The 23,074-nt window shown below is 33.8% G+C and overlaps 1 protein-coding gene and 1 pseudogene across 1 annotated transcript; one reads left to right on the top strand and one right to left on the bottom strand.

The window, feature by feature from the left end:
* Positions 1-255: 255 nt before the first annotated feature.
* Positions 256-1,190, bottom strand: OR4G28P (olfactory receptor family 4 subfamily G member 28, pseudogene; annotated as a pseudogene).
* Positions 1,191-13,924: 12,734 nt separating this feature from the next.
* Positions 13,925-22,250, top strand: OR4F80C (olfactory receptor family 4 subfamily F member 80C). The gene is made up of 2 exons (XM_023634767.2): positions 13,925-14,124; positions 21,298-22,250. The coding sequence occupies exon 2, from the start codon at positions 21,312-21,314 to the stop codon at positions 22,248-22,250; it is 939 nt and encodes a 312-aa protein (XP_023490535.2). The 5' UTR covers positions 13,925-14,124; positions 21,298-21,311.
* The last annotated feature ends 824 nt before the right edge of the window (positions 22,251-23,074 follow it).

The following is a 23,074-nucleotide window of genomic DNA, read 5'->3' as shown; positions in this document are numbered from 1 at the left end:
TCATAAAATAATAGTATTTAGTATATATTGCTTCTGTCTGCTAAAATCATAAATAAAATAATATCCTTACATAGTATAGTCACATTTCCAATGGTAGCGAAGGTAATGAGTAAATGTTCTAAAGAAGTGGTAGAATTTTTTTCAGTGAGGTAGATGATGCATCCAGTTCTGTCTATTTTAAATATCAGATGCCTAAGTGCAGATGTGCAAAAGGCAGATAGATGTATAGTTTTAGAGCTCCAAAGTCAGATCAAGTCAGCAGAATCTGCCATAATGTCCCCCTTTGCTCAATCTTTTTATAACTATCTTTATGTCTTTGTTCTTTAATGTATAAATAGCAGGATTCGAGACGGGGTGATAGCAAAGTCAGCAATGAACAGGTATTGATCAATTGATGATATGGGGAAACATCATATAGAGAAACATGCATGGAGTGAAAAAAAGAACCACAACAGTGATATGAGCTGACAAAGTGACAAATTCTTTGGATAAGTCTCCTGAAGAACATTTCCAGACGGTGACAAAAATGAAGATATAGGAAAGGATTACCATGAAGAAGGTGCCTGTGCTCATAAAGCCACTGTTAGCAGCAACAATAAACTCAAACTTGGCTCCATCTGTGCACACAAGTTTAGCGATCCTGGAAAAGTCACAATAAAAGCTGTCTACTTTATTAGGACCACAAAAAGGCAAGTTTACAACAAAAGCAAACTGAGACATAGCATGGATCACTCCAGTTACGCAGCTAGTGATTACAAATGAAGCACATATTTTAGGATTCATGATGTTCAAGTAGTGAAGAGGCTTACAGACTGCCGTGTACCTGTCAAATGCTATGCCTCTGAGTAACACCATCTCCACTTCTCCCATGATGTGGATGAAGCATAGCTGTGTCATAACAACCTTGGAAATAAATGGTCTTGTATTCATTTAAGTGGTCTGTGATAATCTTGAGGGTTGTGCAGGAAGCAACTCTCCACATCAATGAAGGACAGGTTGGCAAGCAGGAAGTACATAGGAGATTGTAAGTGAGAATAAAAAATTACCAAAAACAAAATGAAGATATTCCCCAGGATGATCCTTAAATAGATCAAGGAGAATATCAACATAAGAAAAACTTTAGTTTCCCAAGAACTAGAGAGTCCCAGCAACACAAACTCAGAAATCACAGAATCATTTAGTCCATCCATTGACTTAGGCAGGAGAGCTGATTTTCAAGTCACCTGAGGATAGAAAATAATGAAAAGTCAGATCAGTGGTATGAAAATAGATTTCCTATTTATCCTGCTAGTTTGCTCTTTGGGTTACATATCTCAGAGTTGGAAATCATTTAATTGGATAAGCAAAAAAATAAATAATATGGAAACATTATGGTCATCAGGGGAATGATTACCTAAAAAGAAAAAGCAATTATGAATATTTTAGATGGAGGGAAAGGGGATTACTTTTCTTCTTATTCCACTTTTAGAACTTCCTGTTTTGTTTTGTTTTGTTTTGTTTTGCCTTGCCTGTAAAGGATTTTAGATGTTTTTCCTGACCACTTACCTAGGTGGTCTCCCATCTGAATAGTCTCAACCATTTCTGTCACTTTCATATTAATATTCTGACACTAATTTGCAAATTCTCCTTAGCTGAATTTCTTATTTCACTGATCAAACAGAGATCTCCAGGCCAAAATTGTTTAACGCGTTTCACTGTGCATCACCCGTATGTGTGTTTTGTTTTTGTTTTTGTTTGTACAATTTACCATGGAAGTCAACTGCGCAGATTGTGATTTTTTATGTTTGACTCATGACACATTATCATTATGGATACATAGACCTCTGTATTCAATAAAAATTTTGGATACAAAGACTGTTAATAAGTAAAAAATATTAAACAATTTTTATATTAATCTAATCTAACAAATGCATAATATTAATAGATGATATTTATTGATGCATCCTCCATGCAAAACTTTGTATTATCTCATTTAAGCCACACAGAATTCCATATAGAAATACTGTTTTATTAGACTCATTTTACTAATGAAGAAACTGAGTCCTAGGGGGATCAAGCGTCGGAGCCAGGACTTTTATCCAGAGCTGTAGGCGACCGTAATCCATGCTCCTAACCATGGCACTATGCTCTTCAAGGCCAGCACCTTCAAGTATACACTGGATCTTCCCCCAAGGATCCATCAATTAAACTTTCTTCAATTTTTTTGATTCCCTTTACTTATTAACATAGTTGACTTCTTTTTAAAAAAATCAAATCTCAGAGGCTTGGGTCACATTCTAATTTTCCTTTCTCTCTCTAACTCTTCATTGGCAATCCTCACTTTTTGTTCCTCAATAAGCCCAACAATTCAGTTTCCAAGATACTTTATTCATAGAAAGAAACCCTGGATTCTGAATACATCATGCAATAATTCACTTTCAATCACCATTTTCCTTGGTCTCTCTGCAGCATATGATATTCTTTGTCATGTCCTTATTTCTGTAACTCCCTTTGCCCTTGGCTTCTTGGCTTTTAGAAAGCTAATCTCCCTTCTTCTTGACAACAGAAATTTCATTTGTTCAGGTAGTAGGATGAAAGCTCTAAATTTTAGAAGAGAATAGCTCTATCCCAAGTCTAGAGCATGGTATATGATATTTCTAAACCAGTTACCATAATCCCATTTTCTTTGGCCGTGAATTAGTCTAAGATGGGGCATGTGACCGAGAAATGTTCAATGAGATATAAACTCATGTCATGTCTGGAGGACTTTCCAAAATGAAAAGACAAAGCTTCATGTAGGGAAGGTTCTTTTCATGATCCATTTTTTCCCGCATTTCATGCTGAATATATGACTAAAAGTGCAGCAACCATGAAGTTCTAAAGCCCATATAATAAAACAATGCAGTTGAGTTACTTAAGCAAAGCCAATAACAATCTTCCTTTAGATTTATTGTTGTAATGTGAGAAAAATAAACTCTAACTTGTTTGATCCACTATAACTCAATTGTTAATTGGTTGAATACATTCAGACCATTTCTATGACAGCCCTCCCCTTATTATTCTACTTTTCTGATTTCTCTACACCTTTCACTAACACAGTGATCATTCTTCCTCTGCTCATCCTCAATTTTGGGTGTGACTCAGAGTTCTGTGCTAGGTATTTATCTTTTTACTCAGTATCAGTTTACTCATTTTAACTAGTACCTACATATTGAATTCTGAATAGGTAGCTTTATCCCTGGATTCCAGAGTAATATAGCCAAAGCTGTATAAGATACACACAAATGTAAACCCCACTTCCACCTTCAAGTCAAAACAGGATTCATAATATTTTAATCTACTCCAATGCCCTAATAAATATCATTACCATTCTCCCAAGTGCCCAATACAGACACCTGTGTGACTTTCTTCTCTATCCTTTAGTTTCTATCTCCAGTTTCACAATTTTTACTCAAATATTTCTCAATTCAGTTCCTTCCTAATTTCCCTTATCATTTTGTCTTTTACTCTTAGTCTACATATTTTCCCATCTTGAAAATAGAAGAAGAAACTTAATGAGCTCTCTGCACCATTCTTCTCCAAGTCTAGTCTGTTCTATAATCTGTTTTCAGATCTGTCTATCTAGAGATCAAACATGATGACATGGCTTTCTTACTTAAAGCCTTTGAATGGGTCTATCAAGAGAAAATTCTTGATCCCATAGCATATTACATAAAAACCTGAGAAAAGAAGAGCAACATTTGATTTTAGAGAGCATTTCCACAAAAATTTTAGGGAATACATATAGTAAACAGTCACTGAATACATTTCAAAATTGATTCCTGATAAAAACTCTTAGTAAAATAGCAAGGAATAAGAAATATTTTAATATTATAATTAAATAGAATTTTTAAGCCAAAAGTCAACATCTGATTATAGATGAAACATCAACATCAAGAACATAAAGAAGGAAGCCTGCAGGACTATGTTTCAATCATGTACTATAGGCAAGAGGATTAAATTAAGTAATTCTATTGAAAGGAAGGTGTCAAGACTACAATCATTCATAAATCATAAAGTTTCCATCTTAAAAACTTAAAACAATTAAATGGAAAATATTTAACCTAGTAATATTATTTAAATAAATATAGTAAAATTAGTAATACCCTGTTAAAATGATAAAAAGAGTCCTCATTTATGAATGAAACAAATCTGCAATGTATGCATTCTATTGAAAACAAACTTTTCTGAAATACTTGAAACCCTGATTGAAGTGGGAGATGAAAGCATGACGACTGAAAAAAAGAAGACTAAGGTTATAAAGATATCAATTCTCACTGAACTAATTTGAGCAATAACTGCAGTGCTCATTAAAAGTCCAGTGGAAATCTTTTGGAACATTACAAAGTGATCCAGAAGTCCATTTCAAAGACCAGGGAAATTTTGAAAAGGAAACAAAATGGGAACTGGGGGAGAGAAGAGAATGCTTTCTATAAAAAATATTTCTTTCTAAAAGGAATATATAGTAAATGTATACTAATTAAACAATAATTAATCTGAGTAAAGTTGAACAGATAAATGTAACAAAAACCCAATTGAGAATGAGATAAAAACTAGGGATTTTAGTAATGATAAAGAAGGCATTACAATTATGTACAATAGTGAGAGTTATTTAGTAAATTCAAAGAGTTCAACAGCTGTTAAACATGCAGCTCAACACTGGAAACAGAAAATTGTATCTTACCATACATCTTACAGCAGAGTAAGTTCTGGATGATTAGAAGGCTTAAATGTAAAAGTGAAATTATAACATTGTGATAAAATATGTATGAATTAATTTTTAAAACTTGATGTTGAAGAGAACTTTCTACAGTTACTCCAAATTCAGAAAGCACAGATTCCACTTTTGTATTTTTTTTCCTCAATAGAGTGAACAAACCTGTTGTTGCTGTGGGATTCGGGAAGCAGGACTTCTCACTCTCAGCTGATGGGAATGTGAGTGGCACAGTCATTCCAGAGGGCAGTTGAGTAACAGAAGCAAAAAATATTTTAAACATGACTCAGTAATCCTATGTCTTGGAATTAATTGAAAGGAACAAACAGACAAATAGACGAAATACGTAATGTTCGTTTACTTCACTTATCAACATTTCTTGTAATACAAACTGTTTAAGAATAAGGGACTGATTAAGTAAGTAGAAGCATTCATAACATTCATAAGACGAATTTTAAAAAGATTATTAAGTCTACATTAACTGGTATGTAAAGATATCAATAAGTCAAGGAAACATTTATAGAGAAAAATTTTTTTATTTGGGCATTTTCAAATGACATTTGGCATGAGTAATGTTTGGATTTTGCCCCAAATTTCTATAGGAAGTGAGATTTTAAATAATTCTATGCTTGTTTCTTTATCTTCAACTTGATTTACTGTATTTGTAGAGGTAATATTCCTTGTTTATCTAATTTAAAAACAAATATATCAAAATTAATTGAGGGAATAAGAACATTATATAAGAGCCATTTCCAACACACAGGGTAATCCTGTGTTTAAGAGCACAGACACAGTAGCCAAACTCTTTGCATCCCCAGACCTTCCACTTACCAGCGGTGTGTTCCAGGTGAGTTACTGAAATGTCCACTGCATCAGTTTCTTCAGCTTTTAAAGACAGATATTAAGAATCATGATTGTTTTGAGGACTAAATGAGTTGAAACAAGAAAACATCAGAAAATTCTGGGACATATAGTAAGTGCTAAATAAATGTTATCCATTATGTATATAGAAAGTGCTAAATAATTTTGATGGTTTTCAGGAAACCGTGGGAACAGTGAATTCTTCTGACAAAAATAAAGCTAGCATGCTTTTTCATATTGTGCCAGTAGGAATAGAATAACCAAGACATAGACATTACTTTTTATTTGTGTCATCCTAATTTTCAGAGAGAAAGGGGGTGAAAAATTCAAGACATTTCACATAACATTTTAACAAAGACACTAACATTTTGAAGAATATTTTATGTATCTTGTAATACACTTTTAACTATGAGAATAAGACTGGAAGGATATAAACAACATGAATGAAAAGCACTTGGATAAAATGACAACAAAGGAAAAAGAGACACAGAAAAAGAAATAGATTATGGGGAGCAACAATAAGGGAGATAATTATTGAACTAGATGCTGGAGGTTTGAGGAGTGGGTCCATGTACCTGCACAGGCTCAGGTTTCACCCTTAGCAGCTTCAAGCGATTGAGAAACACAGAGAGATTAACTCATTTTTAGATTCATCATTGTTGCTCAAGACAAATAGTTATAAATAGCTCTTACCTTTAGGAATGAAGCCTATTATTAGGGCTGGTAATTAACGACCAATATGTGCTCCATACATTCACTGGCCATTGCCCCTTGTAGGCAAAAGGGATTTCCTTTTTGAGACTATCTTATATGACAGACATATGAAACTCCTTTTACTCCCGAGTGTCCTTCATGAGAGAAAATGTAAACTCTAAGTTTACTTGTTCTCAAACTATTCATCTACATTATTTATATTTATTTCTGTGGAAAAACATTTTTTTTCACTAAGCTGGAAAGTTAAATCCTTCCTTCCTCCTTTCTTTCTTTCTCTCTCTTAATCTCTCCATCTATTTCTCCTTTACCTTTTTCAGGCTAGAAACTGGATGATTAAAAAGTTGACTAGTACTTATTATATGACAGTTGCTGTGCTAAACACTTTACAAACATTATTTCAATAATCACAATGAGTATTGCCATTTTGTGAGTGAGAAAGCTCGATTTTTCCAAGTCATAAGCTAGATAGTAAAAGAACTACCATATAAACTAAGGTCTGTCTGACTCCCACGCCTCCAGTATAGTTCCCTACTAGAGATGGCTTCTGGTTTTCATATGACTAAGAAAATAAAAAAGATTTCTAAAATAAGACATTTTATCCTATGAAGAGGTATCCCATACACAAACAAATGTAGAAGGCTAATAACAATAGGAAAAGCTGTTCCTGTTTATATTAAAATCATTTTAACTTCATTGCTTGTCTTTATTGGACTGCACTTAGGCCTATTAAGGTTAATGACTGAGGTTTTATGCATTTACTACTTTGATCAAATGGTAGAACACATAAAATCCACAAATAATTAGAAAACATCAGGATAAGTTGGACAGCCTATGAAAACCAATCTTCCCCAAATTGGGCATCAGAAGGAACTTCTAAGATTGTAGAAAGGCAGTGTTTTTTGTGAGAGTGTGAAACTGCTGTTTGGAGCCCAGAAGTCCCAAGCATTAGTTGGGTGAGAAAACCCATAAACTTCCTATAAGCACACTAAATAAATAAGCTATTCAGAACTGTAAGCTCCAAATGTGGTATAAAAGAATGCTACGGAAAAAACAAACAATTTAGTCTTAAAGTAGAAGGGAGGCATTAAAAGTGAAAGTTCAAAAGCACACCATTTGGGATATACCTATTCTATAGAGATAATCTCTGAAACCATGTCCTTCTTCACTGACTGAGAGAGCTTACTCTAGATTCTACTCAAAGTCTGAAAGGATGTCCAATTAATTTCCTGCCATGACCAGTGTTGGAGGGAGGACATTCTCCTCAGTGTGGTAAATATACGCTGAGAAGAGTCATCTCTGGGCTTGGAAACTTTCTGTGTTTGGAATGACTTTCCCTGTCATGCTCCTCAGGGATCCTTAGCTTCCTACTTTCCCTGAATTGAATGCATCGTGTAATAGTGCGCACTTTTCTTGCTTACATGAGTTAAGTACAACTGAAAAGATTATTAAATGTAAGAAAAGGAGGTGTAAAACGTGTATATTCTGTTTGTTAGGAGGATATAAATTTCTTCCTTTTTGTCTTATCTATCATGTCATAAAGTGAGCTAAGAAGTCAGTTCTAGTCCCAGCAGAAGTTGGATGAGTTATGTAGATGGGCAGGTGACAACCAGCTCATCATTGGCATGTTGCAACTGGGCTCATCACTTAAAGGTCTACTTCAACTTCTGCTTCCCGGGATTTCAGAGGAACAGTAGGTCTCAACATTTTCAGTGCTTCCTTGAGAAGAACCCTGAAAATTAATAGTTTAAGTATAAACAATATTACAGGCATTTCTCTAAGTGATAAAAAGAGAATGGAAAGATACTTTTTAATTCCCTGCTTTATTAAACAAATACCATTTGGATACAGTCTAATTTAATAAGGTTCAAGCAATTCATTAGATGTATTTGGAGCAAATATTGAAGGCCCCCTTCATCTGTGCTCTCCCAATCTCATCTATTCTTGGAGGTAACAATGATCAATCTTGTAGAGCATCCTTCTCTTACTGTTCTTAATGATAGTGGCAAGTGTATGTGTCAACATATGTCATTGGAGAATATTTTCTTTCTTTCTTTAACTTTATTTTTAAAATTTTTTGTATTTATTTATTTTATTGAAGTATAATTGACATATAATATTATGTTACTTTCATATGTATGAGATAATTAGTTGATATTTGTATACACTGCGAAATGATCACAATAGGTCTAGAAAGTTGCCATAGAAAGTTGCCGAAATTTTTTTCTTGTAATGAAAACTTTTAAGATTTACTCTCTTGGCAACTTCCAAATATGCAATACAATATTATTGATTATAGTCGCTATGCTGCACATTATATCCTCATGACATTTATTTTGTAACTGGAAGTTTGTACCTCTTGATCTCTTTCATCCATTTCATCCAACACCCAACCCCTCTCCCCTGTGGAAACCGCTAATCTTTTCTACGTATCTATGAGTTTTGTTTTATTTTGTTTGTTCTTTTGTTTTTGTTTTGTTTCTTCATTTTTTTGTGTGTTTTAGATTCCACATATAGGTAAAATCATGCAGTACTTGTCTTTCTCTGTCTGACTTATCACTTAGCATAATACCCTAAAGGTCTATCCATGTTGTTGCAAATGGCAAGACTTCATTATTTTTTTATGGTTGTATTGTGTATATATACCACATCTTCTTTATCCATTCATCTCTCAATGAACACTTAGGTTTTTTCCATATCTTGGCTATTGTACATAATGCTGCAGTGAACATGGGGTGCCTATATCTTTTTGAATTAGTGTTTTATTTTCTTTGAACAAATATCCAGAAGTGGAGTTGCCAGATCATATGGTAGTTCTATTTTTAATTTTTTGATGAAACTTCATACTGTTTTCCATAGTGTCTGCACCTATTTCCATTCCCACCAATAGTACACAAGGGTTCTCTTTTCTCCACATCCCTGTAAACAACTGTTATTTCTTGTCTTTTTGATAATAGCCATTCTGAAGGTGTGAGGTGATATCTCATTGTGATTTCTATTACATTTCCCTTATGCTTAGTGATGCTGAGCATCTTTTGCCATCTATATGTCTCCTTTGGAAAAATGTCTGTTCAGATCCTCTTCTCATTTTTTATTTAAAGATTTTATCTTTCCTTTTTCTCCCCAAAGCCCTCTGGTACACAGTTGTATATTTTTAGTTGTGGGTCCTTCTAGTTTTGGCATGTGGGATGCCACCTCAGCATGGCTCTACGAGTGGTGCCATATCTGCGCCCAGGATCCGAACTGGTGAAACCCTGGGCCACCAAAGTGAAGCACATGAACCTAACCACTCGGCCATGGGGCCAGCCCCTCTCTTCTCATTTTTTAATCAGATTGTTTGTTATTTTTTGTATTGAGTTGTATAAGTTCTTTATATATTTTGGATATTAACCCTTTATCAGATATATGATTTGAAAATATCTTGCCCATTCAATAGACTGCCTTTTAATTTTGTTGCTGGTTTCCTTCATTGTGCAGAAGCCTTTTAGTTTGATGTAGTCCCATTTGCTTATTTTTCCTTTTGTTGTCCAGCCTTTAGAGTCAGATCCAAAAAGTCATCACCAAGACCAATATCTAGAAGCTTAACCACCTACGTTTTCTTCTAGGAGTTTTATGGTTTCAGATATTACATTCAAGTCTTTAATTTATTTTAGTTAATTTTCTTGTATGATGTAAGATAATGGTCCACTTTTATTCTTTTCCAGGTGTCTGTACAGTTTTTACAACAGCATTTATTGAAGAGATTGTCTTTTTCCCATTGTATATTGTATATGTGTATGTGTGATAACAGAAGGAGGAGAAAAAGAGAACAGAGAGGAAGAAATATTTGAAGTAATAATGGCTGAGAATTGTCAAAGAATAATAAAAGAACCTAGATCCAGGGAGCCCAGAGAAGACCCAGAATGATAAATACATAACAAACCCCCAACATATAGGCATATCAAATACAAACTGCAGATCAAAAAACAAAGAAAAAATCTTAAAAGAAACCAAAGTTGTGGGGGATATCTTACCTATAGAGGAACAGGATAAAAATTTTAGCAGGCCTCTTGTTAGAGACCCTGAAAGTAAGAAGAGTGGAGTGAAATATTCAATTGATTGAAAGAAGAAACCCCATTGACCTAGAATTCTATATCCAGTGAAATTATCCTTCAAAAGTGAAAGAGAAATAAAAGTTTCAGAGGCAAATAATCGAGGAATTTGCAACCCCTTGAAACATTATTTCTTTTCTCATGTTAATAAATGGTTTTTATGATTGTAATTTTAGCTTATATTAAAGAAATAGATTAGTTAAAATGTATATTGCTAACTCTAGGGCAACTACTAAAAATCTTTTAAAAAGTATGATTGATGTGGTAAGAGAGGAGATAAAATGGAATCAATAATAAGAAAATATTCTGTTACAAATTTAAGTCAAGTGAAATGTAATTTAAAGTTTTAAGTAATCTAGATTATAATAATAATGATAATAGTAGTCATTAGAAGGTTTAGATTATAGCTAAAATATTGCTCAGAGAAAATTTTGTAACTCTTATACTTTTAACATAACCAAATAAGAATCAACCTAATATTATAATTATTTTTTCAACTTTAGAATTTATGTGATGAATAATACATAAAACCTAATCAAAGTGGCAGAAAATAATATATAGAAAAGTAAATATTCATGAATTAAAAACCAAATTTATAGTAGAATCGAATAACTCTAAGATAATTTCTTTGAAGCAAATATGGCAATTGAAATATTTAGCCAATATTTTTTAAAATGTTGCTCATATTTTTAAATAAAGAAAACAAATTTCACAGTATGGCAATTGGGGATGAAAAAATCACCACAGGCACACAAGAAATTTAAAAGAATTTTATATGTATTTTTTCAAAAATGAACTTGAAGTACAAAATAAAATCGATTCATTTCAAGGAAAATATTTATTTCCAAAGCTAACTTTAGAAATTATTTTTTTTAATTAAACAGACCAATTACCCTAGGAAAAAAATATTAACAAACCAAGTATCAGGTAAGCACAGCACATCCACAAAGAGGTTCCTGAAGTGTGTGAACCATCCATCCAAGTGAAACAACGGTTCTTTGATCTGGAGAAGGAGAAATGTCTGCAGGCCTTGTAGGAAGATATGGTGTAACTTTATTTCTGTCTTTCTTGATAATTGGTGTTCCTGTCTTTCAAAGTTTACAGCTGCATTATGGGCAATCTTTCACTTAAGCCTCTATGTCTATTTCTGCATAGCTACTTGGAATACAGTTTGGTTGGGCTTTAATCTTTCCTCTGTAGACTTTACATTTAAAATTTGTTTATGCCTTTACCATGGGTCCACTCTGATTTGGAAGCCCATTCAAGCACGCAGTGTTTCACATCATGCTTTGTAGGAATTTCAGAGACTGATGTTTCACTTCTCTGGTTTCCCCAATTTCCCAAAAATTTCTTAAAATACATTCCACAGTATATATAGTGTGATTCCTTTTGTATTTCAAAAGGGATATACTATATATGCATAGAAAACTTTTTCAAAAGATTCGAAACAAAATATTTAACAGTGATTACTTTTCAGAAGCTGGGGAAAGAGAGAGCAATTTAACACTCATTCGTACTTCTTGAAATTCTTTTACCATATATGTGTTCATATTGAATAAACTAGGTAGATATATAAAAATATTTTAAAGTAATACATTTGCATCTTAACTTGCAATTCTGCCCATTATAATGTAAAGAAGAAATTTCAGACATCTTTTCAGTTCAATAGCCAATAGAATTTTGAGCAGGCAAAATTGTCAAGACCTCAAATCATGAAAGTAGAGGTTTGGCCTACATAGTGAATATTCTTCCAAGGTCAGGTATAAGATTTTAACATTCAAAAGCATTTTGTTCTTGTAAACAACCAGAAAATAGTCAATAAACATTAATGACTAAAAGAATGAACGCATGTTGCCCAGTCCCACATTGATCACTCTTGGTAGTAATCATCCCTGTGACATTTCTCGCTCTGAAAGGCACAGGCCTGCATGGAGCCCCATGTTTAGGGCTGCTTCCACAATCCAGTACCAACTGAGTCAAAATATCTGTTTAATATCATGGAAATCAAATAATTAGTTTATTGACTAGGCTTTCCACTTCTCCTTTGTTTCTTGTAGAATTGAATGGGTGGATTATGAGACTGTGCCAATTAACTTAATTTGACAATTAAAGTAATTATTTAAATCAGTGATTGTTGAGATGTATTTTGTAGCTCAACAATAACCGATAATGAATAATTATTTTACTTTTCGACTACTTTTTTATCATTTAATGTACATTCCAAATTAGATTTTAAAAGAAGTTATGTTAATGACTCACAAACCCATCTCTGTGAAAATACTTTACAAATTACCTAATACAAATGTACCCTATGGCAATTCTGTCATATGATTGTTTGTTTTCACTTTAATTCTTCCAGACAGAAAGATCTCTCCCTAGCCATAATAACAGTTTCTTGAAAGCTGGTATATGTGCACTCTGTTCTTTCATTCATCACAATTTAATTACAATTAAAATTTTTAGACAGATTTCGATAATTTTTTAGGAACTAATTTCTATTATCAATTACTCATTTGGTCCTTTACTTTGAATAAGCATGATTTTAAAAATCACACTTAGCTTTGTATCCTCTCTGTGCCTCTGAGATTTTTAAACAATTAACTCACAAAATTTCTCAGCTACTTTTAAGATCCCCAGATTAGGCTTCATGAAGAACTTGGCATAATATTTAGTAAACAGGAAATGATTAATGGCAATTTCATTAACAACAACTAAGTTTGCATATTTATTTCAGCTGAAAACATGTCTTAAAAAATTTTTTATTATAGTTTTGAATGCCCATGATTGTGTATGAGACTGAATTTTGTATTTGTTTAGTTTTCTTTTCTGAGCAACATTCCAGGCATTTAGTATGTCTGGCATTCAGAGAGAATCCTAGGATTATGTGAATTCTTGCCTCTGCCCTGCTACCAACCTTAAGTGAATCACGTCTATAAATTCTCATTTTTAATCTAAGACAAAAGAATATCACACTTTTATCTCACAGTCTTGCTATAAATGTGGCATGAGATATTTGTCACATTGATTATGAAATTTAAAAAGTACATAATCCTGCCAACCCCCGTTAATGTGCGACAACAATGACATAATAGGGAGACAGCACAGTATAGTGTCGAATTACATGGTCTCTGAAATCAGACAGATCTGGATTTGAGTCTTGACTCTACAATCAGCAGGGTGACATTAGTCAAGACACTTATTTTACCCGAGACTTCATTAAAATGGGAATGCAGGTGCATAGTTTCTCACTTAAGTTTTTTCATTGTGAATACGCTTCACAGGAGAATTTTAAACCATGCTTATTTAATGTGTTAATAGCTATGCCTGGTTCACTGATATTAGTTTTAGAGATAACTTATAGACATTCTACTGCCTGGAAATATTGATTCTCCTTTAAAGAATTCCTCAGGTATACTTAGTTGCATAAATATTTCTTTGTTTTCCTTTAATTTTATTTTATTGTGGACCAAACGTTTAATATTCCATTTTTCTTCAGGCCGTGGGGATTCCAAGGCGGAATTCCCGAGATAAATGAACTGAACACTATGAAGTCATGAAAGCATAAAGTGGTCTCTGAGAGCTGATGTTTGTGCAGGAGCAGCTGTAACTCACCATAGCTATGTCCCAATAATAACCACAGAGCATCAAAATGGAAAGATTTTAAAACATTACATTATCTGAAGATATTGCTTTCTGAGATCTGTTTTTTTCCTCCATTTTTTTGTTCAGGTAAGTATATAAGGTAAAATTAAAGTTGATAGTCTGCTGAAATTTTGGAATTACAAAGATTTTCTCTCTCTTTTTCAATTCAACATTTGTTGACTACATCTTGGGTGCTAACGTTTATCAGGGGAAAATAATTAAAACTTTTGTTTCAGGCTACATAGGTTGTTCTATATGTCTGGATTATACCCTGATTTATGGGAAGAGTTTTTTGTTTCTGGATCATAGCATTTTCCAGAAGGAAGTAGAACAACTTGGACAGTTGATTATTAGGTGCACTGCTTTGGACTGTGCCTTGAAGGTTTTTGAAAAACTCATTAAGACTAAAGCTGTTTTTCCTTCCACTTCCCTTACTTTTGAGTCAGCTGACTCCTGCTGGTTGTTCATATTTATTCAAGCATATTTCACAGTGCACTGAATTTTCTACTTCAGATTTGATACTATATTGTCCTTGAAACTATGGGAAAATCTATGTGACCCTAGAGGTATTCTGGGTTTCATGCTTGTGGATGACCAGGTGTAGGAGTTGGGAAGCGGGGTAATATTCCACCAGTCATGTCAGGTTTAGTGAACATTCCTCTGGAAATAAAAATGTGTCGTGGGCATGAGTCTCACATAACGGAAGTATACCTTTTAGATGTGTTAATTATACTTCAGTGGCTTAGAAGCTTCATTATTCAGATGTAGAGAAAGTCCTTCGAAGTTCACAAATTAGTGGATTAAAAATTGTTAGAGAAATATCTGTGCTTTAACAGAAGGGTTGGCTTGTAGAAGGCATCAAAACTTGTCTGGTGGGTCACAGAATCTTGCTGGACACAAGTCAGGGCCAGGGAGAGTGGAGTTAACCAGTGAAGGTGGAGAAAGCAGAAATGAGAGAGGCTTTCAGTGATTCTGATTCCTCACTGCCAGGATCACACCGTGCTCCTTTGTAACATTGTGCTTTATTCCTTCTTGTTCTCACATAATTAGTTGGAGGAATGAACAGGAACTTTGGTTCCTCTTGTCAAAAACATAAATTCAACGTGTAAATTTACTACAGACTTTTCAGAGTTTGATTTTTTGCATTGGACAGATGTTATAGATGTTGATAAATAGGTCATACTTGTACCATTTCTTCAGGTGAATGAACAATATATTTGGATATTACTCGATAGATCATAGACTTTTTAGTGGTAAGGAAGGTATTCAAAAGGAATTTCTTTACAAAGACTTCTACAAAGATACAAATAAAGTCATCAGATAAAAATTCTAAGAATATATTCTACAATGACTACCAGTTTTTGGAAGGGGGATATAAAATAAATAAGTAAAACTACATTTAAAAGAATAATTTTCCAAGAGACTGCTTCAGTTGGTCAAATGTCATGAATACCAGTTAATATAAGCACACCAAAGTTAGTTTCAGAAATTTTGGCAGGAGTGCAGAGTTGAAAAATATTATATTTGTTTCAATTATCTATAACCTATGTTAAAAAGATAAAGGAATAATAATCAAGGAAAGACTCATCTGAGGAATTAGAGAAAGACAAAAATGTTGTGTATACCTTCGTAAATATTTTGATTATTTTGAACTAATCAAGATCAGTAGAAAGAAAGTGACAAATAGTGTAAAACAGCTTGATAGTGACAATTTTCTATTTACTTTTTGACTATTTCATTTTTTATTGGGGAGAGACAATTTTCACATGTAGAAATAGCCAATAGAAATAATTTACAAGAGAACCATGCATTGAGATAATTGTAGGTATCAATAGAAGGACATGGAAGGTGAATCACAGTTCAGGTTAGAGATGATTTAAAAGATGAAGGAAAGCACATAGCATATTGATGAGTGAGGGATATCACCACGTCACTGCTTGTACACTGCCAACAACACTCATAGCTTCTGTTGCTGCTGTTTCTAGCTCCTGCTTCATTTAATGAGAATCAAAGGGTTCATTAGAAGCAAGTAATGTAGCTCTGAGTGACAGTGAGAAGTGCTTTAGGATGTGAGGGCTGGGAAGTTTCCTGAACTGAGGATTCAGAGATGAATGGGCAAATAGGAATTAAAGTTGTTGTGGAGGAATCTGAAACATAATGTAGTACGTGTCCTAAGAGAAAAATTAGGACAAAATATTTAGTTATATAAATATTTAGTCAATAAATAATAAAGTAGAACTCATCTGGATTCTGGGGTGCCTAGAGGGAATGTCAACACCCACGATGAAGAACCAGCCCCACTGCCTGTGCATCCCAAGCTCTCAAAGACATGGATTTAGACAGTGGACCCTGAGGGCAGCCTCCTTAGCACAGGTAGTGTTTCAACAGGGCTGTACACTTGTTGGACTCTATCTTTTCTAGCTTGCCATTGCGTGTTATTCTATGAGATATGGTGCCAGTTAAACCCTCTCCTATCAGTTCTTTTTTATTAAAATTAATTAACGTAAGATACACCTGTGTGCTTCAAAAGTCAATTTGGATTCACATTATCCTTTGAGTGAACCTCCCTTAAACTTGTTCAATTCACTTTCTTGGCTTATGATAAAGTGACAGGCAGGTTGTGAGGGACTAAATCACCCTGTCAGATGCTTAAAACATTTTTTGATTAACAATGTAATTAGCCTTTCTATGGGCAGGATCAAAAACGTAGGATAAAATATTACATACCAAGAAACTGTTATCATCAGACCATTCATCCATCTATCCATGCATTCATAAACATTTATTGAACACTTACAATGGGCCAGAATTTGTTAATAAGATACTATCTGTCCTTAGAGAACTCAAAGGTATGGTAGGAGTGACATACAGGATAGTCAAATGTCAATTCATAACATCATAAAATTATGATTGCACAACATAACAGGAGAGCATAAAGGAAAAAGTTCAATTGTAGCAGGAAGAAAGAGGAAGCTGTCTTTGAGGAAGTGTTGTACGAATTGTACTCACAAGTAAGAAACAGTCAGCAGAACTCAGAGCATGCACATATCAGTTCAGTCGTGAGAAGCAAGCAAGCAGGCGGGCAAACTAATATTAACAAACAAAAATGGGGTTATCAAAGTAGTTTAAGAAAATTGGAGAGTATTTGGTGGGGGTAGGGGAGAATGAAGATATGAGGCTGGGGACAGACAGAGGATATATTCAAAGGAGTCTATAAACTTTTGTGAAGGAGTGAAAATTCCTGAAGTTTAGGCAGGGCTGTAATCAGATGACTCTCACAGAGACTGCCTTCTCCCCTTTCTTTAACTCCCTCAATTGCTTACTTCTAGTTTTCTTCTCTCCTGTTTTTTTATTCTACCTCTGTCACTTCCCTCCCTTTTCTTCTTTTTTTTTGAATATCTCCATGCTTAAACAATCCAGAAATGTATCAACTAATACAAATACCACACAACCTCTCCAGAAGAAGATACTGTTTAAAATCTAAAGCAATAAAAATTACACCTCAAGATGGAGCCCTTGCTGAGAATTTTTGTTACACTGATAATTTTGATTTTTGATGAGAAAAGAGTTGATCACTTACTAGTAAAATTTTATTTCATTTTTTCCAATATTTGTGTTGTATTTCTTAATTTAACATGCTATGCATCTTGAATTTTCACTTTTGTGTTTTGAAAATTCCATGTTTTTTATTAATAAATGTTGATTATTTGTAAAAGGCATCCAAAATGCAGAAACAAGGATTTTAGGAGTTAACGTCATGTATAATCAATCACATTTTACTACATTAATAATTCTTAAAAGTGAAACATTCATTCTTTAAGATGTTTTATGTGCAAACACACAGAATCATACTACTGATTCTATTCTGTAAGATTTTTTACTTTAGGTCTCAATTTACATAGAGCTGTACCATTATTTTTAATAGCTACATAGTATTTCATTGTATAGCTGCACTATAATTTGATTAAAAGATTCTGTATTAATTTCTATTTGGGTTATTCTTTGCTATTGCTACTGGGTAACAGTGTACTAAACATATAAGTATATATACCAGCACTGTGCAGGTAAGCTGTGGGATTTCCTTTTGGTTATGATATTTTCTCCATGAATTTAACCCTCTGTTCAGGGTAAGGGGCCTCAGGGACCTTTGTTATTGCCTAGATTTGAACATTTTAAATTCTAATAAACAATACTAATTCCCACTCTCACCAATCATGCATAAGAATTCCTATTATAAGGACTCCTTTGAACACACTGGGATTAATTTCTACTTTTCTCTTTCTCTCTCTTTTTTGGTCTTGGCCAAAAGACAAAGGAGAAGACAACAAAACAAAACAAAGCTCTTCTTTTAAAATTGCATTTTCTTAGTGATTGCTGAGGTTGAAATATCTTTAAATTAGTTTAACTGTCATCTGTATTGTTTCAATTGTGGGTTATTTGTTTGTGTATTTTTCTTTTCCTTTTTAATTGGAACTCCCCATTATGGAGTTAGTGCGCTAACATATTTTAGCATAAATTGTCTGTATTCTTGCCTGATGACAATATTGCTTCTTTTTTTCCCATTGCACTAACAAATGAAGTCTACTGATATTTAAATAAAAAATACTTAATTTTAGAAAATAAAGTAAGAAAAAGCAACAAAATCACCCATTTATTTTCACTACTCAGAGAAAATGATTAGTAATTTCCTTTTACTGTATTATCTCTGAATCTTTAAAGCAATTGTTTCTTCATCTTCTATAATTGTGATCATATTGAATATACGTTCTACATTTCAGAATATGCATCTTTTAAAAATCCACACATTACTTGGTCAAAATGTAAAAACAGCTGGTTACTCCTTGCAACTCACATCCATTGTCATTCACCTCAATAACTGTCCCATTTTCTCTGGTTCAGTTCTGCTCTATTTTTGCCAGTTATTGGCTATAAAATTCTCCATCCAGTGCCCTTCTGTCAGGATTTCCTAGTATCCCCCCTATAATGTTTTCTTTTGGAAACAGTACTCACTCCACATCCATAACCTCAGGATGCCCATTACTCCTAGCCTGGCTGCCCTCAGGTATATTCTTGGCTATAGAGTATCTATAGTGCTCCCACTTGCTTATATTGTGCAGGGTTGTGCCCAAGCTGGAGCCTGGGCATGATGTAGAGTAGCATAGGGAGAAGTGATGACATGAGAAAAAATGGTAGTCAATGGTATGGGGCAAACTGAAGGAAAGCTTGATGGTGGCAGTAAAAGCAGGAATCCATGGCATTCAATTCAGGTGTGGAATAAATATTAATTATGTTTGGTTATGAAAAGGGAAAATAGTTTAGAAAATATCATAAGAAAAAAATAAATTAATATTTAGTTGGAACCCCGTGAAACTGATATTTGACTATTTTTGATTTATTGTAATACCACTTTCCTATGGCTCAAATTAATAAATACATATACGTCCAGAGATCAACAATCTGTTGCTTATCCTTTACTTCTATTTTCTTTTTTTTTTTAAGATTTTATTTTTTCCTTTTTCTCCCCAGAGCCCCCCGGTACATAGTTGTATATTCTTAGTTGTGGGTCCTTCCAGTTGTGGCTATTTCCATTTTCTAGACTTAATTTTTTTAAACTTGTTTTCTATACTTTTTCTCTTGTAAGCTGCTCTTTTTATTAAAAGCTCAGTATAAACATTTTCATGATATTTTTCTATATATAAGGTTGAGTGCTTTTCCCAGTTGGATGTACTATTGTACTGTAATTAAATTCCTCATTGTTTGGGTCTAGGTTATTTCCAAATTTTTTTCTTCTTATAAATAATTGTGCAGCACTTGCTGCAATATCTAAATATTTTAGCTTATCTGCTCTTATTACTTTTAAAAAATTCCCACAATGAAAGTCTTAGTAATAAGGCAATTTTTAAATATTTGAAATATATTTTGAAATTGTGTTCTGGAGAAGGTGTATGAATTTGTACTCCGAATTACAGAGTATGAGAGAGTCTGTTTTCTCACAGCGTCACTCATATTATTCACTTATTTTTAACCCTAACACTTTTCTACAAACATAAGAGCAACTCCGTATTGATTTATTTACATTTCCTTAATTGCTAGTGAGTTCGCTGTTCTTCATATGTTGGCTATTTATATTTCTTATTTTATCCAAGAGTTTATGCGTTTTTCATTTTAAATTTGGTTTATCATTATATTTAACAACTATTTTGCCACACTTGTTTTTTATTTTTAAAAAATTATATGGAATATTTAAATTTTTGAATCTGAAGGTGTCATTTTTTTCTGCATGATTTGCTCATGTGGGGACATGCTTAGGAAGACTTTTTTCTCACACAAAAAATTATCTAAAAGTAAGCCTATATTTTCTTCTATGTTTTTGTTTCTTTTCTTTTTATTTAAATAGGCATTAAAAGCTCATTTTAGTTACTGTTGTAAGGTAAGGAATTCAATTACCTTTGCCGAGTTTGGTAAGCTGTGTCAACACCATTTATTCACAAATTCATCTTTTCTATGCTGATTTGATATGGTCCAGAGACAGATTCATAATTTGTCTCTCTTTCTCCCCTCCAGATCCTGCTACTGCATTCTTCACTTCACATCTATTGTAAACTTTTTAAAGCACTAACGTGATATTTCACTGTTCTGCCTCAATAGCTTTCTATCACTTCTAAGATATAGGCCAAATTCTTTACACACTCTTTAGAATTCTGCCTTGATCAGACCCTTCCTGGTCTTCTTTGATTTATTACAACCTGTTCTGTTTCTTCATGCTTCAGAGATTTCCTATGCCATTCATTTGGGTAGATCACTCTTCCTATTCTTACTCACTTATTTAACTCCTATTAATCATTTAGGTCTTAGCACGAACATCTTCTTCCAGACCAGGGTAGACAACGCTGCAATGAGCTCTTATAGTTCTCATAACACTTTGTTCTTTTCTTCAAATAACTTAACACCATTATAATTGTCCAGCTATGTGATTAGTTATTTAGTACTTAGCTTCAAACTAGACTACAAACTACATAAACACAGAGTGTGTGTTTTATCCCAGACTGTGGCACGATGCCAAGTACACAGAGGTCTTTGTGGTAACTACTCAATGAACATTTGTTAAAGAAGTAAACTATTGTATGACTTTTTCAAGGGAATTTTGTGACCGTGGGTGAAGATTTTTCTTTAACATCGGAACTTGAAACCCAATGATATCTGCTTTTTTCAATACCTCTGGTATATCACATTATAACTATCTTAATTTGTTCCTTTCAGGTAACACAAAGTCAATGAATAAAACAAATTACTCTCCGGTGACTGAATTTGTGTTCCTGGGACTTTCTGCCTCTAGACCAGTGCAGCATCTCCTCCTCGCCTTCTCTACGGTGTTTTATGTCACAAATGTTCTGGGAAACCTCTCTGTTGTGTTTACAGTGGTCTTTGATCCTCGTTTACATTCCCCCATGTATTTCCTTTTAGCCAATCTCTCATTTATTGATTTGTGTTTTTCTACCGTAACGGTTCCTAAGATGATTTGTGACCTGTATTCTGGGCACAAAACCATATCCTTCCAGGGGTGTGTAATCCAGATATTTGTCCTTCATGTCCTGGGTGGATCTGAGATGGTACTGCTCATCACCATGGCCGTGGACCGATATGTGGCCATATGTAAGCCCCTCCACTACCTGACGATAATGAGTCCACAGATGTGCATTTTGCTTCTGTCTGGTGCCTGGGCTATTGGCCTCACTCACTCAGTTGCCCAGTCAGCTTTTGCTGTTCATTTGCCTTTTTGTGGTCCTAATGAGATAGATAGCTTTTACTGTGACCTTCCACGGTTTATCAAACTTGCCTGCACAGACATTCACAGAATGGAATTCATGGTTACTGCCAACAGTGGGTTCATTTCCATGGGCACCTTCTTCTTATTGATTATCTCCTATATCTTTATGCTGGTCACTGTAGGGAAACACTCTTCGGGGGGTTTATCCAAGGCCCTTTCTACTCTTTTGGCTCATATCACTGTGGTGGTTTTGTTCTTGGGACCATGCATCTTTGTTTACATGTGGCCATTTCCCACAGTGCCAGTGGATAAATTTCTTGCCATTTTGGACTTTATGATTACACCCATCCTCAATCCTATCATCTATACACTGAGGAACAAGGACATGAAGATGGCAATGAGGAGACTGAGTATTCAACTCTTGAGTTTGAGGAAGATCTCCTAAATAACTCACAAGAGTACAAGTTACTTTGTGCATTTATTTTCAAACTGCTTCAAGCGACACTAATGCTTAAATAATTATGCAAAATTTTGGGCTGTTTTTTATGAAATCATCATTTTATAATATTCAGAATAGATCACTGATTACAAGGTTACATTGAATTATCAAGATAATTTTCTATTTAACAAGTTTGTTTGACAAATAATACAAAGTTCCAGGAAATGTTTATGGGGAGTTGTTGAAGAGCATAGATTTCAAACTGAAAATCTGACCTCAGACATCAGACTGTCTAAATTCAATTAATCCATTGAATTCAATTTATTCAACTTATTAAATATCTTAGAGCTAATATACTCAAACTTTTGATGGAACTATATTTTTATATTTTTTGAAAGAAAAAATGTATGAGAGAGGATTTAAAACCTGGGAAAAAAAAGAACAGAATGGGAGAACTGGAGTAGACAGAAAATAGATAAGATAGTTTCATAAGGGAAGATTGCCATATGGTGGGAGGGAGAACAAGAAAAAGAACCTCAAAGATAGCATGTTTCTTGTATTTGGCCTGTGGCTACTAGTCTCACCTTTGCTTGTCTCAATTCCATTGGACTCAAGACATAACCAGATGGCCATGGCAGGGAAATTTATATATACATGTCACTTTTTGACGAATTTTTGAAATTATGACTTAATGTCTATGACTTAATCACTCAATGAATTTTCTTTAAGTATTAAATAGATGTTGGTCTCGTCATTTCATGGCTGGTATTATTATTATCCAACAACAACTCTGTCCAAATTGTTTGCTGACAATTTTGCTCTAGTAACTT

This window comes from Equus caballus, chromosome 1, assembly GCF_041296265.1.
Source record: "Equus caballus isolate H_3958 breed thoroughbred chromosome 1, TB-T2T, whole genome shotgun sequence".
NCBI lineage: Eukaryota > Metazoa > Chordata > Mammalia > Perissodactyla > Equidae > Equus > Equus caballus.
Note: the sequence above shows the minus strand (reverse complement) of the source record. Positions and strands in the feature narration are given on the sequence as shown.